This window comes from Bufo bufo, chromosome 11 (genome assembly GCF_905171765.1).
Source record: "Bufo bufo chromosome 11, aBufBuf1.1, whole genome shotgun sequence".
Classification (NCBI taxonomy): Eukaryota; Metazoa; Chordata; class Amphibia; order Anura; family Bufonidae; genus Bufo; species Bufo bufo.
Window position 1 is genome coordinate 34050647 of NC_053399.1, and position 15225 is coordinate 34065871.

The 15225-nt window shown below is 42.9% G+C and overlaps 1 protein-coding gene across 3 annotated transcripts in view; it reads left to right on the plus strand.

The window, feature by feature from the left end:
• ARID4A (AT-rich interaction domain 4A) overlaps positions 1–15225 on the plus strand; it is a 111427-nt gene that overhangs the window by 64103 nt on the left and 32099 nt on the right. For all 3 annotated transcript variants that reach the window (XM_040411278.1, XM_040411280.1, XM_040411279.1), the window contains 6 exons: positions 7701–7795; positions 7883–7980; positions 11371–11620; positions 13330–13580; positions 14678–14875; positions 15103–15187. In XM_040411278.1, the coding sequence (XP_040267212.1) occupies positions 7701–7795; positions 7883–7980; positions 11371–11620; positions 13330–13580; positions 14678–14875; positions 15103–15187 (977 nt within the window). The remainder of the gene's footprint in view (positions 1–7700; positions 7796–7882; positions 7981–11370; positions 11621–13329; positions 13581–14677; positions 14876–15102; positions 15188–15225) is intronic.

Here is a 15225-nt window from a genome sequence, read left to right on the forward strand (position 1 = left end):
CTGGACAGAGAAATTGCATGCAGGGATATTTCGGAGGGATAATTTTAATTAAAACCGCTGTTGTAGTGGGTTAAAAGAGCAAAGCATGAGTTCTCACCTCACTGATCTCCCGCTGCCGCTATTCGGCCGCTGCTGCGATCCCTGCTTTCCTTCACTTCCTAATCTCTGGCTTAAAGGGCATCTGTCAGCAGATTTGTACCTATGACACTGGCTGACCTGTTACATGTGCGCTTGGCAGCTGAAGACATCTGTGTTGGTCCCATGTTCATATGTGTCCGCATTGCTGAGAAAAATGAAGTTTTAATACATGCAAATGAGTATCTAGGAGCAATGGGGGCGTTTCCATTACACCTAGAGGCTCTGCTCTCTCTGCAACTGCCATCCCTCTACACTTTGACAGGACCAGACAGTGAAATCGTCATCACACCTGGCCCTGTCAAAGTGTAGAGGGCACGCCAGTTGCAGAGAAAGCAGTTTCTCGGTGTAAAGGCAACACCCCCGTTGCTCCTAGAGGCTAATTTGCATATATCTAAAACTGTATTTTTCTATGAACATGGGACCAACACGGATGCCTTCAGCTGCCAAGCGCACATGTAACAGGTCAGCCAGTGTCATAGGTACAAATCTAAAGATGCCCTTTAACACCCCAGGAATGGCTTGGACTGCCCATTCACTGGAGTGGCGACTTTTTTTGGCAGTGCATTGTAACGAAAAGGAATTGCCAAAAGTGGATGACCCTTTTTTTAAAGCAACTCTCTAGCCAAATTGACTCAAAACCTGAAATCGGACTCGGAAGTTTGAGGATCACCAAATATACACACACTTACTTGGAGGAGCACCACTTCTGTTACTAGCTATCATTGAGGTCCCAGTGCACAGAGGAGAATAAAGGATTTCTTACTTAATATGTAGTTTAGTAGTAGGCCTTCAACAATGCAATTTATATGCAGCGGAACTTGCAGCTTTTTTAAAGGGCACCTACACATATGACTGTAAAAACCGCATAAACACAATGAGGGTCCTTTACAAACTGATATATACCACTTTTTGGCATATATCTGACGCAGTTTTCAGCACAAAGGTTATTTGCGGCACAATCTGCTACTCTTCCCTGCTCAAGCCAGGTCTAAAAAAGGGGGCAGATCAGCAGACCGATATCTTAAAATTTTCTACACCTGTTTGAGGTATCGAGAATGGTCTATATCTATGCCAGCAAGTGAGCTGGCGTAGATTTAGACAGGCGGTGGATTAGCCAAAGTTATGTGGAGGCTGGCACCTCTACATAAATTCGTCACATCCATCGCTAGCTAAAGGGGTATTAGGACCGGCATCTAAAATTTTGATAATTTTTATTTACAAACAATGGGAGTGACTTATTATGACCTCCACTGTGCCTGAAACTGGTTATAAAACTGTCGCGCAGCCCTGTTTTGCAACTTTTTGAATGCCTGTGCGCCTATATTCACATGGCATTTCCATGCCGCCCTCGCCACTGGGGAGTTATGGGCGGTGTATTGTAGGCTGGTTCCTGGTGTAAATTGTGATTGAAACCTACTCCAGCAAGAGCCTGGCGTGCGGAGTGCCAGAGGATCCGCCTTATTTTATGACAAGGCCAGCGCCTTGTCATAAATCAAGCACATCCTGCGGCAGCGCTGGGTTTTAAAACAACTGACTTTGACAAATGACCCCAGTGTGTTTGCCAATTGCATTTTCTTCATGGCATTTTTCCCCTATAAAGAGAAGATGTCAAAATGCCTGAAAAAAGCGTCAAGAGCTCCAGCATGCTGCGTTTTTTATTGGTTTGTTTTTTAAAAGAGGCCAAAAACACAAAAAACCCACTTGAGTTTCATATTTCCCGTAGACTTTAAACTAGTCTCTGGAACGGGTGTTTTTATTGCAAAATAAACACCAAAAATGTAAGTGCAGAATAACGCTATTATAAACCTATGTGTGAACTCGCCCTAATGGTATTCCAGATAGACATCCCCTGTCCATATAGGGCTTTTGGATATTGTAGGTTACATTACTCTGAAAGCACTCGAATTAAAATGGCCGTCTCCTGGAACATCTTTTCGGGTCTTTTTTTGCATATTTTCTGACTCCATGCCTGCTTAGTGGTATGATGCTGTGCCGAAGACTGTGAACCAGTGAGCTGTCCCCTCTCACAGCTTTTAAAGGAAAAACCTGCAGCTGCATCCCCCTCCTCCCTCCCTACTGTATGTATTATTACAGAAATTAGAAGCTATTCATATACAACATATAATAAACCCACAAAAGAGAAGGTGGCGAAATTGATGGGGCATATATATTTGGACTTAAGCTATTTTAAAGAGGAAGATGCCTCTTTATTCGATCAGATACTTAAAAGGGTTGTCTGGGTTCAGAGCTGAATCCGGACATACCCAGAATTTCACCCAGGCAGCCCCACTGACAAGAGCATCGGAGCAGTTCATGCTCCTATGCTCTCCTTTGTCCTGAGCTGAATCGTGCAGGGCAAGGGCATTTTGTGGAGTTCTGGTAACGTACCGGGCTCTCCTTCAGGCTGCCAGACGGAGGCTTCCGCCCAGCAGTGAGCACGGTGACGTCGTCGGCACTGATGGGTGGGCTTTAGCGCTACCCTAGCCTGTAAAACTGCTAGGACAGTGCTAAAGCCGGCCCATCAGAACCGGTGACGTCACCAAACACACTGCTGGGCAGAAGCCTCTGCCCAGCAGTGTGTTATATTAAATAAAGGAGCCCTTGCCCTGCGCGATCCTGCACAGGGCAAGGGGAGAGCATTGGAGCATGAACTGCTCCGATGCTCATGTCGGGGGCTGACTGGGTGAAATTATGGGTATGTCCGGGTTCAGCTCTGAACCCGGACAACCCCTTTAACAAAGATTTTCATGTAATCAAAGAAATAAAAAGATGACAATAGATATGCTTAAAGGGGTTGTTACATTTTACCATTCCACGGCGAGTTGGGACTAAGCACCGAGCTGGTGGCCGGGTTTATGGAAGGATCAGAGCGGGCTGTCGCTCTGCTGTTTCCATAGCTCTGTGTAATGCTACACTGCCTCCATATCTACTCCAACCCATGAATTCCAGTCTGATGGTTTATCCAAATATCTCGCTTAAATACACTGCCTGTCCAAAAATAAAAGTCGCCACCTGGATTTAACTAAGCAAATAGTTATATAATTACTGCATGGGCGATTATCTTTCAGCTGGCAACAAGTTATTTAACCCCAACTGGTGCAATGAGTTGCTTCTCATTTCTTAAATAACCATGTAGAAAGACACATCTCGTGGTCGTGGAAAAGATGTTAGTCTGTTTGAGAAGGGTCAAATCATTGGCATCAAGCAGAGAAAACATCTAAGGAGATTGCAGAAACGACTAAGATTGAGTTAAGAACTGTCCAACGCATTATTAAAAACTGGAAGTATAGTGGGGACCCATCGTATTCGAGGAAGAAAGGTGGCGGGAAAAAAATCCTGAATGATCGTGATCGGCGATCACTTAAACGTTTGAAATCAAATCGAAGAAAAACAACAGTAGAACTCAGGGCTATGTTTAATAGTGAAAGTAAGAGAATTCCCACACGCACAATGTGAAGGGAACTCAAGGGATTGGGACTGAACAGCTTTGTAGCCGTAAGAAAACCACTAATCAGTGAGGCAAACCGGAAAAAAAGGCTTCAATTTGCTAGGGAGCATAAAGATTGGAGTCTAAAGCAATGGAAGACGGTGATGTGGTCTGATGAGTCCAGATTTACCCTGTTCCAGAGTGATGGGCGCATCAGGGTAAGAAGAGAGGCAGATGAAGTGATGCCCCCATCATGCCTAGTGCCTACTGTACCAGCCTGTGGGGGCAGTGCTATGATCTGGGGTTGCTGCAGTTGGTCAGGTCTAGGTTCAACAACAGTATGTGCTCCAAGAATGAGGTCAGCGACTACCTGAACATACTGAATGATTAGGTTATTACATCAATGGATTTGTTCTTCCCTGATGGCACGGGCATATTCCAAGATGACAATGCCAGGATTCATCGGGCTCAAATTGTGAAAGTGGTTCAGGGAGCATGAGACATCATTTTCACACATGGATTGTCCACCACAGAGTCCAGACCTTAACCCCATTGAGAATCTTTGGGATGTGCTGGAGAAGGCTTTGCGCAGCGGTCAGACTCTGCCATCATCAATGCAAGATCTTGGTGAAAAATTTATGCAGCACTGGATGGAAATAAATCTTGTGACATTGCAGAAGCTTATCGAAACAATGCCACAGCGAATGCGTGCCGTAATCAAAGCTAAAGGCGGTCCAACGAAATATTAGAGTGTGTGACCTTTTTTTTTATAAATTTTTTTGGACAGGCAGTGTATCTTTGACATGTGCCACCAGCCACCATCACAATGTGGGTATCGAAATAATTTCTGACCGCCAGCTCTCTAGTGTGAAGACTGTGTCCCATATATCCCAGCTGCCTGAGCGGCAAAGTGGGCACTTGGTTACCGCAGTCGCTTTATAATTTGTCATTTTTTATTTTATTTTACGGAAATGGCGAGCTGCCCCCTAGGTTTCTCTTTGCTGACTCACTGAACTGGATTAGTTTGGGGGGCAGATGTAATTTCCATGATCCAAAAACACATCAAGAGAACATCTCCCACACACTCGCAGGAAACGAGGGGTACCTGTCGCCTACACGTGCAGGGAACAGCCGCCTTGTGGGATGGAATAGTAGTCAACGTGCTAATTGACTAACGAGATATAGCACCATGCAGCTATTCCTCCGTCAGCACCGGAACTGATCCCAAAAAAAGTTTTGAATCTTTGCTAATCAAATACAATTACATGAAATGGTACGACAGCGTTGTATACCAGTGTAGCAGAGCTGAATAGTTCACTGAACTGTTTTGATGTCTGATTTACGTGAAATTCTGTGCGAACTAAGGTCTGGTATATTCATACACACCCAGGGACATGCGGAAAAAGTAGGGACCTATAGCCAAGATCCAAATGCCCCCACCTTATCGTGCTGGGTTTTGCCTCACGTTTGTTCCCCTTTCTACTCCCTTTCCATCACCCTTGGACCATTCCCAACCACTTGTCTTCTAATGATGCATGGCCCTTTGAGAGGGGAGTCCTGCTCGCGCCACTTGGCAGCTACGTGGATGGGACCAAGAAGGCCTGACCCTCCCTCTAAGGCCTGCACCGTAGCCGCATGGTTGCCTCTAGGGTCCGTATGCCCTTGCATGTGGTCCCGGACCGGTTTTGATGCTACATATGAGTCTTGAGCTTGATCTTTCCTGGTTGGGGTATTGGATGCTACATGACGGTATGTGAAATGCATATTTAGTTGCTATGTATAGCTAAGTTTTACCTTTTGCATACACACAGTATAAAAGTTTCAGGATGGTGCTCCATAGTAGGTGATAGCAGACTGCTGGTGGGCTATGTACCTCCTCATAAACCTGATTTGAGTTTTTCTACTTTTGCAGCGGCTGCCTCCAGGCTTCAGACTGTAGGCTGTCCCTCACCCACTGACCCGACCAAGGGCCCATGCTGCGGGGGGGTGCTCGTCTCCCCTAGGCAGTGACTTGTTCTGTAAGTTTGGTCGGTCTGTGTGGGGGCCCTAAGGTTTTTTTTTTTTTTGTCTTTTTTTTTTTTTTTTTTTTTTTTTTCATTCGCCTCATTTCGGGACGGTGCCTGTTTCTCTGAATTTCTTTTCACAAACATTAGTTGAAAGACGACTGCAATGTTGAGCTCATATGTCATTTCTTCTTTGCTTCATTCACAGAAGGGAAATAATGGCAGTTATAAGGTTACACCGCAGCCAAGGCATTTTATTTGTGCTTCCTCTCTTCTAGCATATGCAGTCTTGTATACCTTCTGGGTTCGCCCACTAATATTCTGGTATTGCAGTATTAAAGGGGGACTCCAATTGTTTGAAGTTATCCTCTATCCACAGGATAGGGGATAACGATTAGATCTCAAAAACAGGGGGCCCCGCACCCCATGCAAACACCCTAAAAGCAACGGGGCATCTGTGCTCCTGCTCCTTTCATTTCTATGGGAATTCCAGAGAAGGCTGAGCACTGTACTCGGCTATCTCCGGAGCTCCTACAGAAATAAATGCATGTGCGACCGGTCGCTCCGTTCATTTCAGGGGGGCTGCAGGGGGTACGGAGCCCCCGTTCTCATGATTGGTGGAGGTACCAGGGATAGGATATAATAGTCCTGTGGATAGGAGATAACTTCAATCAGTCAGAATACTCTTTTAAATTACTTTAAAAGGGCCTCTTCATCTGTACAATAATCCAATGTTAAAGGGTTTTTTTTTTTTTTTTTCTTCAAGGGGTTGTCCAGGATCATAAGAAAGTTGCTTAAGAGAGGGAAATTGAATAAAAACAAAAAAAAATCATTGTTCAATCCACCTCCGCTTTACAACGATTTCCTCAAAATGATATAGCCGTCTGTTTGATTTTGTTATAAATTACCTTAAAGGGGTATTCTGGTTATTCCACAGAATAGGGAGTAACTCTGTATCGGTGGGGGTCTGACAGTTAGGACTTGACCAATTACAAAAACAAGGGACCTTATACTGCGTGGGCTTTCCCGAAACGAAAAGAGCAGCTGGTTGAGCATGCACCGTGGAACGCCATTCATTCTCTATGGGAGTATTTTCGGTAGTCCCATAGAGAATGAATGAAGCTGCACGTTAAATGCTTGACCAGCCACTCCATTTATTTCTGGAGGCCCCGCGAGGTACAGGGCCCTCATTCTCAAGACTCATGGGGACCCCAGCGGTCACACCTCCACCAATCTAGTAGTTCTCCTCTATCCTGTGAATAGGAGGATAAGCTTATATACAGTAACTGGAATACCCCATTAGAGAGGATATGGCCAATAACTAAATTCCTGTAGCCCCCACAAAATAAAATTGTGGAGTATATTTTCTTACAACCCTGCATCACCGTACCCTGGAAATGTGTGAATAGATTGGTGTGTCCCTACACTGTCTGCGGCCACGTTCACATCACCATTTCGTTTTCCTTTCTTCTGATCTGTCAGTAGAACAGAAAAAAAAAAAAGGATCCCTTTATTTTTGGGCATGCGTTATGCTCATTTTGCATCAGTTTTTGTCAGCTCCGTCCGAGATCTGTTATTTTAGACGAGAGCAGTCCTTTTTTTTTTTTACCGTCTAAAATAATGAATGCAAAATGAGCACAACGGATGCTTAAAATAAAGGATCCTTTTTTTTTTAAATGTATTTAAAAAAAAAAATTTCCCCCTGTTCTTTTGATGGATCAGAAGAACGATAAACTAAACGGTGATAGGAAAGTGGCCTAACCGTGTCCAGTCACTCTGGACATGATCAGACTTGGTTAGGGACACACCCTGTTGATGAGGAGAATGATAGTACTCAGTTGTTAATGTATTCATATAGTTTTAGGGGGAGTAACAGAGGACTGGCACAGTGCGGAGTTCTACAAAAAAGATTGATTATATATATATATATATATATATATATATATATATATATATATAAAATATATATTCTGGTTTCCTAAAACATCTTCTGATTATCTCATCCTTTCTATATTTGATAAAATTTTCTATATTATACATGTGATTAGCATGTGCAACAGCTTGTGTCCAGTTCATGAGATGCCATTTTTATGGATCTTCCTCTATTTTTTTATTTATTTTTTTATTACTAGGATCCCCAATCAACAAGCCGCCAGTATTGGGTTACAAGGATTTAAACCTCTTCAAGCTTTTTCGACTTGTGTATCAGCAGGGGGGTTGTGACAAAGTAAGTAGAAGTTGGAGTGAGTACTATCTCTGCTTCAGTAACCTGTTGAGGGATTGATATATCTGTAATTTTCTTTTTGCTCATCAGATTGAAAGCGGCCCTGTATGGAAGCAGATTTATATGGACCTTGGCATTCCTATTTTGAATTCGGCAGCGTCTTACAATGTAAAAACAGCATACAAAAAGTAAGTTGGAGTGTAAGGTATCGTGTGTGTCTCTCTATAGCAGGGGTGCACAACCTGCGGCCCGGGGGCCACATGCGGCCCTTGATACCATTTTGTGCGGCCCCCAACCATCTGGTAACAGACATGTATGCCTATGTCTTGTGGCTGCTCACATGTATTTTTCATGTATTTCTCCCATTAGATGGAGTCCTGGAAGTGTAACTAGACATTAATGGTATATAATGTGTGTTTAATATGCCATAAGTACAATATTTCAGTTGTTAATACACCTTTAAATTTTTATTTCGGCCCTCGTCATTGGTTCAGTCTGGCAATGTGGCCCCCAACCAGGAAACGTTGTGCACCCCTGCTCTATAGTATACATACAGTGGCGATCAAAATTACAGAAGACACAATTTCCGAAATGTCAAGGTCATAGTGTAGTCCTATGTGAATATATCCTAACATGAGTAAAATAGCAGTATTCTAAGCTTATTTCATAAATTGTATTTATTCTAAATCACAGAATAAAAATGTAAATGAGATAATTGAAAAGGAACTCTGGTCAAAATTAGAGAACACTTTCAGATACCTGCAAGTTATTGGTGTTAATCTGGTAACTGGTGCTAATTTCCTTAATGATCTGACAAACCCTATTTACCTGGCAGCCTAACTTTCCAGTTTTCACTGACTTTTACCAAAATGGTGCGCCGTTCCAAAGTGACTGAAACCCTCCGGCAGCAGGTTGTCCAGATGAAGGCCAAAGAGGTGACCCTATCAGCCATAGCAAGAGAAGTTGGCCGTTCCAAGTCTGTGATTTCTAGAATATTGCATCTTTACAACATCACAAACTCATTCAAGTCCCCCAAGAAGGCTGGTCGCCACCTCAAAAGACAAATGCAAGAGAGGACAGGATAATGCGGAGAATCTCCATGGGTAATCGTTTCGACACTGCAGCTGGAATTGCTCGCCAGTTCAGCACTGAACAGGTTAAGGATCTGTCTCGTCATACAGCGTCTGGATGTTTAGGAGCATTGGACTGAAAGCCCACTCTGCAGTGACCAAACCTCTCATTAGCAGAAAACATCAGAAGGCTGGACTTTGCTGAGGAGCATGTTGTGTGGACAGAGGAGAAGTGGTCCTGAGTTCATTTTAGTGATGAAAGCAAGTTTAATTTATTTGGGTCTGATGGGAAACATTATATTCGTCGACAAACTGGGGAAAGACTGAACCCAAAGTGTGTAAAGAAGTCAGTGAAAGGTGGAGGAGGAAGTGGTTTGGGGAATGTTTTCTGCAGCAGGAGTTGGACCTCTCATACAGCTACATGGCAGAGTGAATGCAAGTGTGGATCAGAACCTTCTTCAACAACACACGGTTCCTTCCTTGCATTCATCACTCAATCAGCCAGCAATTTCCATGCAGGACGATGCCCCCTGTCACACAGCAAAACGGGTAAAGCAGTTCCTTGAAACTGAAAACATTGAAAGAATGAAATGGCCGGCCCAGAGTCCTGATCTAAACCCAATAGAAAACCTCTGGAAAAGCCTTGGTGACAAAGTTATGGTCAAGAAACCCACACCAGTCATAGAACTGTTAGAGACTGGAAGAAGAGTGGAGCAAAATCCCACCAGAGCGAGAGACGAGTGATGTCCTGCGGCCGCAGATGTGCTGAAGTCCTTTAAAGCGAGGGCCTGTACACATCTACTGACTAAAATGTAGTTAGAATCTCTCTGTGCTACCGTCATTGCTGTTCTCTAATTATGAGCATCACACGTTTTGAAAAATAAAGGTTTTATGTTGATATACTTTGGTTATTTTGGAAAACCCTGTTCTAATGGCATGGTGTACCCCTTACAAAACATCCTTCAAACGATGATCAATTTTGGGAGGTGTAGAAAGAGATGGTACCCACGCTCGCGCCAGACTGTCTGCCTGACCAAAATACATGTCTAAAACGGGACCGGGACCTCTAGACAAGTATATCACTTACCCCGCATGCCTCCAAACTGGCCGGAGGCATTGGCTCAGTGGATCATTCCTGGATTTACATACAATGCTGATGCTACTGTTATTCTATGTTAACCTCATTTGATTAAATATAAGTTGGCTATATATCATTCTTGAGGTTTATGGGCTCTGAACGCCTGAGAACACCAACCAGATGTTTTATATTTATCCAAGTGACTGAAAAACTAAAATTATATGTTGTATTTTATGTTCAAGAATATTCCACCAACCCGGATTATTGGGCCATAAGAACATGTATTCTAATATTTGCTTATTTCAATAAAAAAAAAATTGAAACAAATGATGATCAATGTAGATGACATTATTTCTGAAAAATCAAGTGTTCATAAATTGTTCTCTAATTTTGATTATTTATTTTTATATATATATATATATATATATATATATATTAATAATAATATTGAATATATTCACGGCACTTCCTTCAGTAAGAAAGTGTAGGTTTATTCACCAGTAGCAACGTTTCGGTTTACACACTGGAACCTTTCTGAAGGTTCCAGTGTGTGAACCGAAACGTTGCTACTGGTGAATAAACCTACACTTTTTTACTGAAAAGTGCTGTGGATATTTTCGATTATCTTGGAGGAGAGGATCGCTCCATCAGCCGCTGGCACCCGTTTCTCTACATTTCTGCTGTGCAGTTCACATATTTGGGACTCTGATATAGATATATATATATATGGGAAGCAGGAAATATATATGACTGGCACTCAATATGTGGGTCATATAAACACAATTTAATATTGCAGCAAAAGATTAAACAACAACACTATAAAAATTCATACTAAATAAGTCTGCTTTGGCCAACTCTAACTCTAGTGGATGGTTAGGGTTGGCCTAAGCAGACTTATTTAGTATGAATTTTTATAGTGTTGTTGTTTAATCTTTTGCTGCAATATTAAATTGTGTTTATATGACCCACATATTGAGTGCCAGTCATATATACATATATTTCCTACTTTCCATTTTTTACCGATTGGGTGATCAGTTAAGACTAGAGCACCTTTTTCATTCTGAGAAGGTGGTGAGCTATCTGGATATATATATATATATAATTTATTTTCTTCTTCTTTTTTTTTTATATATACAACAGCACACCACAATATAATTCAATTAGTCAGTTTATTGATCCAGCTGGATATAGTGCATTATGTGAACAAACAGCAATGTTTCAGGCTTGTTAGTAATAGGCCCAAAAATGTTTGTTACTCTATATGATGTATAATATCCGGCTGTCGTGTATTGAAGAACATTTGATTTTGTGGCCTCCTAGTAAAGAGGGGCAGAAGACGGGCAATCGTAACAAAATGCCTCCGAAGGTGTACAAGCTACAAAGAAAAGAAAAAATGATTGCTCTATTTGACCTTTGACTTCTAATTTCAGGTATTTGTATCGGTTTGAGGAATATTGCCGTTCCTTAGAAATTCAGTTCAGGACTATTCACCATAATGACCCTAGACCTATAGAGGAAAGCCCGGCACAGGAAGAACCAATGGAGAATAGTGACAAGAAAGAAGATGCAGACCCCCCAGTCAACGCAAAGATTAAGGAGGATGATAATGATGATGATGATGATGACACCGATTCTACCAGTGAGAATGAGAAGGAAGAGACTGAAGTCATATCGCCAAGGGTGAGTATTTAATAATTGTGCAGCTCCGGAAGGCTTACTTGTTGCTTCTGTGTGAAGTTACACTACACATAGGATAAAATCTGTGGATGTCAGGGAATGACCATGTGCAGGCTGAGTACTGGAGACGGCATGAAACTGTCTGTCATGTATTCTCAAGGCCTTCTGACCTATTACATACACTTCAACATGTGAGGATATATATTGCTTTTCACTTTTTGTCATAGAAAATAGAAGGGTAGGAACCCCGACTGTGCCAATGTGAACCTTGGGTCCAAGATCCGAGACATCGCTTGCAGAAAACAGGTGGCTGTGAGACATCAAATTATAATTGGCCGATCTTAAGAGGAACCTGTCACCGGGATTTTGTGTATAGAGCTGAGGACATGGGTTTCTAGATGGCCGCTAGCACATCTGCAATACCCAGTCCCCATAGCTCTGTGTGCTTTTATTGTGGGAAAAAAACCGATTTGATACATATGCAAATTACCCTCAGATGAGTCCTGTCCCTGACTCATCTCACATACAGGACTAATCTCAGGTTAATTTGCATATGTATCAAATCGTTGTTTTTTTTAAACAATAAAAGCACACAGAGCTATGGGGACTGGATATTGCGGATGTGTTAGCGGCCATCTAGCAACCCATGTCCTCAGCTCTATACACACAATCCCGGTGACAGGTTCCCTTTAAAGAGGACCTGTCCCTTCTCCTGACCTGTCTGTTTTAGTAACTACTTGCATTCTCCATGTAATATCAATTCTGGAGCCTCTATTCTTATGACTATGTTGTGCCATTCCTCTATTATCCCTGGTAGAAGTTTATTGATATAGGTGCAGATGGGAGTTAACAGCTGGGAGTGTGTCCCTGCACAGCCTGACACTGGCAGCACTGATTAGATAGTGTCAGTCTGTACAGGGACACCCCCCTAGCTGGTAACACCCATCTGTACCTATATCCATAATATTCTAGCAAGAATAGTAGCAGAACCGCACGTCATAGAACTATAAGAGATGCTCTAGAATTGTTAGTACATGGGGAATACAAGTAGTTACTAAAACAGACAGGTCAGGAGAGGTGACAGGTCCTCTTTAGAGGGAGTATGTGAGCAGAAAAATCACGATTAAATTAACCACAATGCCTGGTAGACGTGCCTCCCTGTATTGCATATTTGCTGCCAAAGGGATCTTGCAATCCAGGAGAAATTAATCTTTTAATACATATGCAAATGAGGTATTCAGTGCGCCTGCATTAGACCTGAGCACAAGTGCAGTACATGACTCTGTCCAGGCATCAATGGATAGTACAGCATAAGCAGCGTTGTTGGAAGCAGGATTTCGGGACCAGGCGAGAGCCATGGGGATGTCTGGCCCTGTTAATCAATGTATGCTGGGAGGCAAAGACACAGAGCTATGATGCACCATGCGGCTCAGGCACACCCTCAACTTCTGCACTGAATACCTAATTTGCAGATGACTTTCCCGTGATTGCAGGATCATTTTAGTCTATGGTACGTGTATAATACAGGGAGGCACCCCTGCCAGGCATTGCGGTTAGTTTTAATTGTGATTTTGCAGCAGACAAACTTCCTCTAATGGGGTTTTTGTTAATTTTTGGATGTGGGTAGATGGTTCAAGTGGCGATTCGAGGTCCGCCCTTTAAATGACAGAGATCAGAATAGATCATACGGATAACTCGTATGTTTTCTGTAGGGGAGGCGAAGGCCCGCTTGTAATGCAGTTTCAGTCACAAAAGATCCTGAAGATTGTGACCAAAGAAAGGACAACGACAAGGAAAATAAAGATGTGGAAGAGGAGCTGGATGAAAGCGATGAGAAGAAGGAAAATGATGCTTCTCCAGGAAGGAGAAGCCTATCCTGCAAATCAAAAGACAGGAGAAGCCAGAAACAAGAGGAGTCTGATCAGGAGTCTGATGAGGAGGAGGATGACCATCTCTGTGATGGGTGAGTGAAGCAGGTGTATTAAAGGGGTTGTTCAGGGTTTTAGATTGATGACCTATTCTCAGGACCACGCCACACTGCCACCCATTGTACACTTGCACCTCTGGCTGAGCTAGGCATGCTTGTGTGCTTAGTGGGGAAGGGGGTAGTAAACCACTCCCAGAGATGGTGGCTTATGTTCCTTGAGAAGAAATGCCTGTTTTTTACATTGGCTCAGCATCTGCCATTGTGGGGGAAGTGTTACCAGACCTGGGAACCTCGAGAAACATCTAGCCATGTCAGTACTTAAAGGGATTGTGCAGCCAGTACATATAGATGACCTATCCTCAAGATAGGTCCTCAATATCTGATGGGTGGTGGTCTGACTCCTGGCACCCGTCAATTAGTGGCGCTTGTATGAGCACTACTGCCTCTTCAAGAATGCACTGCGTGTAGTCTTGGAAGTCTCAGCAGCGCAGTGTAATTAATGGTGCTTGTTCCATTCACTTAATTGGGATGAGCACTTGTAATCCTACTGCACTGCCACTGCAAGCGGGATGACACACAGTGTCATCTCAAGGGGGAAGCAGTTCTCCTACAAGCTCCACTTCCTCTTTTCACGGCTGATCGAGAGAGGTGCCCATCGATGGACGCCCACCGATCAGATAGATTACCTGTCCTAAGGATAGGTCATCAATATGGACTGGCTGCACAACCCCTTTTAAGTTATATTTTTATACTTGATCTCTGTGTTAAATCACAAGAATCCATTTATTTCTCAGGTTGTAATTGACAGTCTGTACCCACGTATGCCCCACTTACAATTTACAAACACATGCTGGGTCACTTGGTTACTATAAAGTGTATGCCAAGAGGGAACGGCAGCACATAACAGAGTGCCTTCCTGTTGGTAACAGTGGCAGTCATTAGTTTGCTATGCCAACATTATTACCAGTAGGGCATCCCTGCCAAGATCCACAACCCTGGGTTTTGTTTCCTCTGTTCTAAATAATAAGCATTTTAATTTGGTCACTGGGTGTTTTTTTTTTTTAAAGAACAGCTGTAATCTGATGTATTGATTTCCATCCCCCCATTCACATTGGTATTGTTGCCTCGTACAGAGGAGACGATACAGACCACAAAGGAGACAGCGAAGGAGACGACGACTCGGAGGATAAAGACTATCTCGCAGGCACCAAAGTGAAAGTCAAATATGGACGTGGGAAAACCCAGAAAATCTATGAAGCCAATATCAAGAGCACCGAGGTAGACGGAGGAGAGTTGCTGTACCTGGTGCACTATTATGGCTGGAATGTAAGGTAAGTCAGGATTTACAATGACGCAACGTGCCGACAAGTGTACTGTATGGAAGAGTCATGGTGGCTGTTGCAGAAGGCCTCCATTATTACATGATGTATGTACAGTGATTGATGCCTCTGCGGCTTTACCCAGTTTGAATAGTTGGAGATGTTTCTGTGTAACGTTTTCTGCTGTGCAGTCCTGATATTCGTCAAGCAGTTGGCATGTACAATTCATTCTCTTACAGATATGATGAATGGGTAAAAGCCGACCGAATCATCTGGCCTACGGAGAAAGTTGGAACAAAAAGAAAGCAAAAGAAAAAAACAAAAGTAATTACATTAACCTTACATTTTACCAGTTTTCTCAG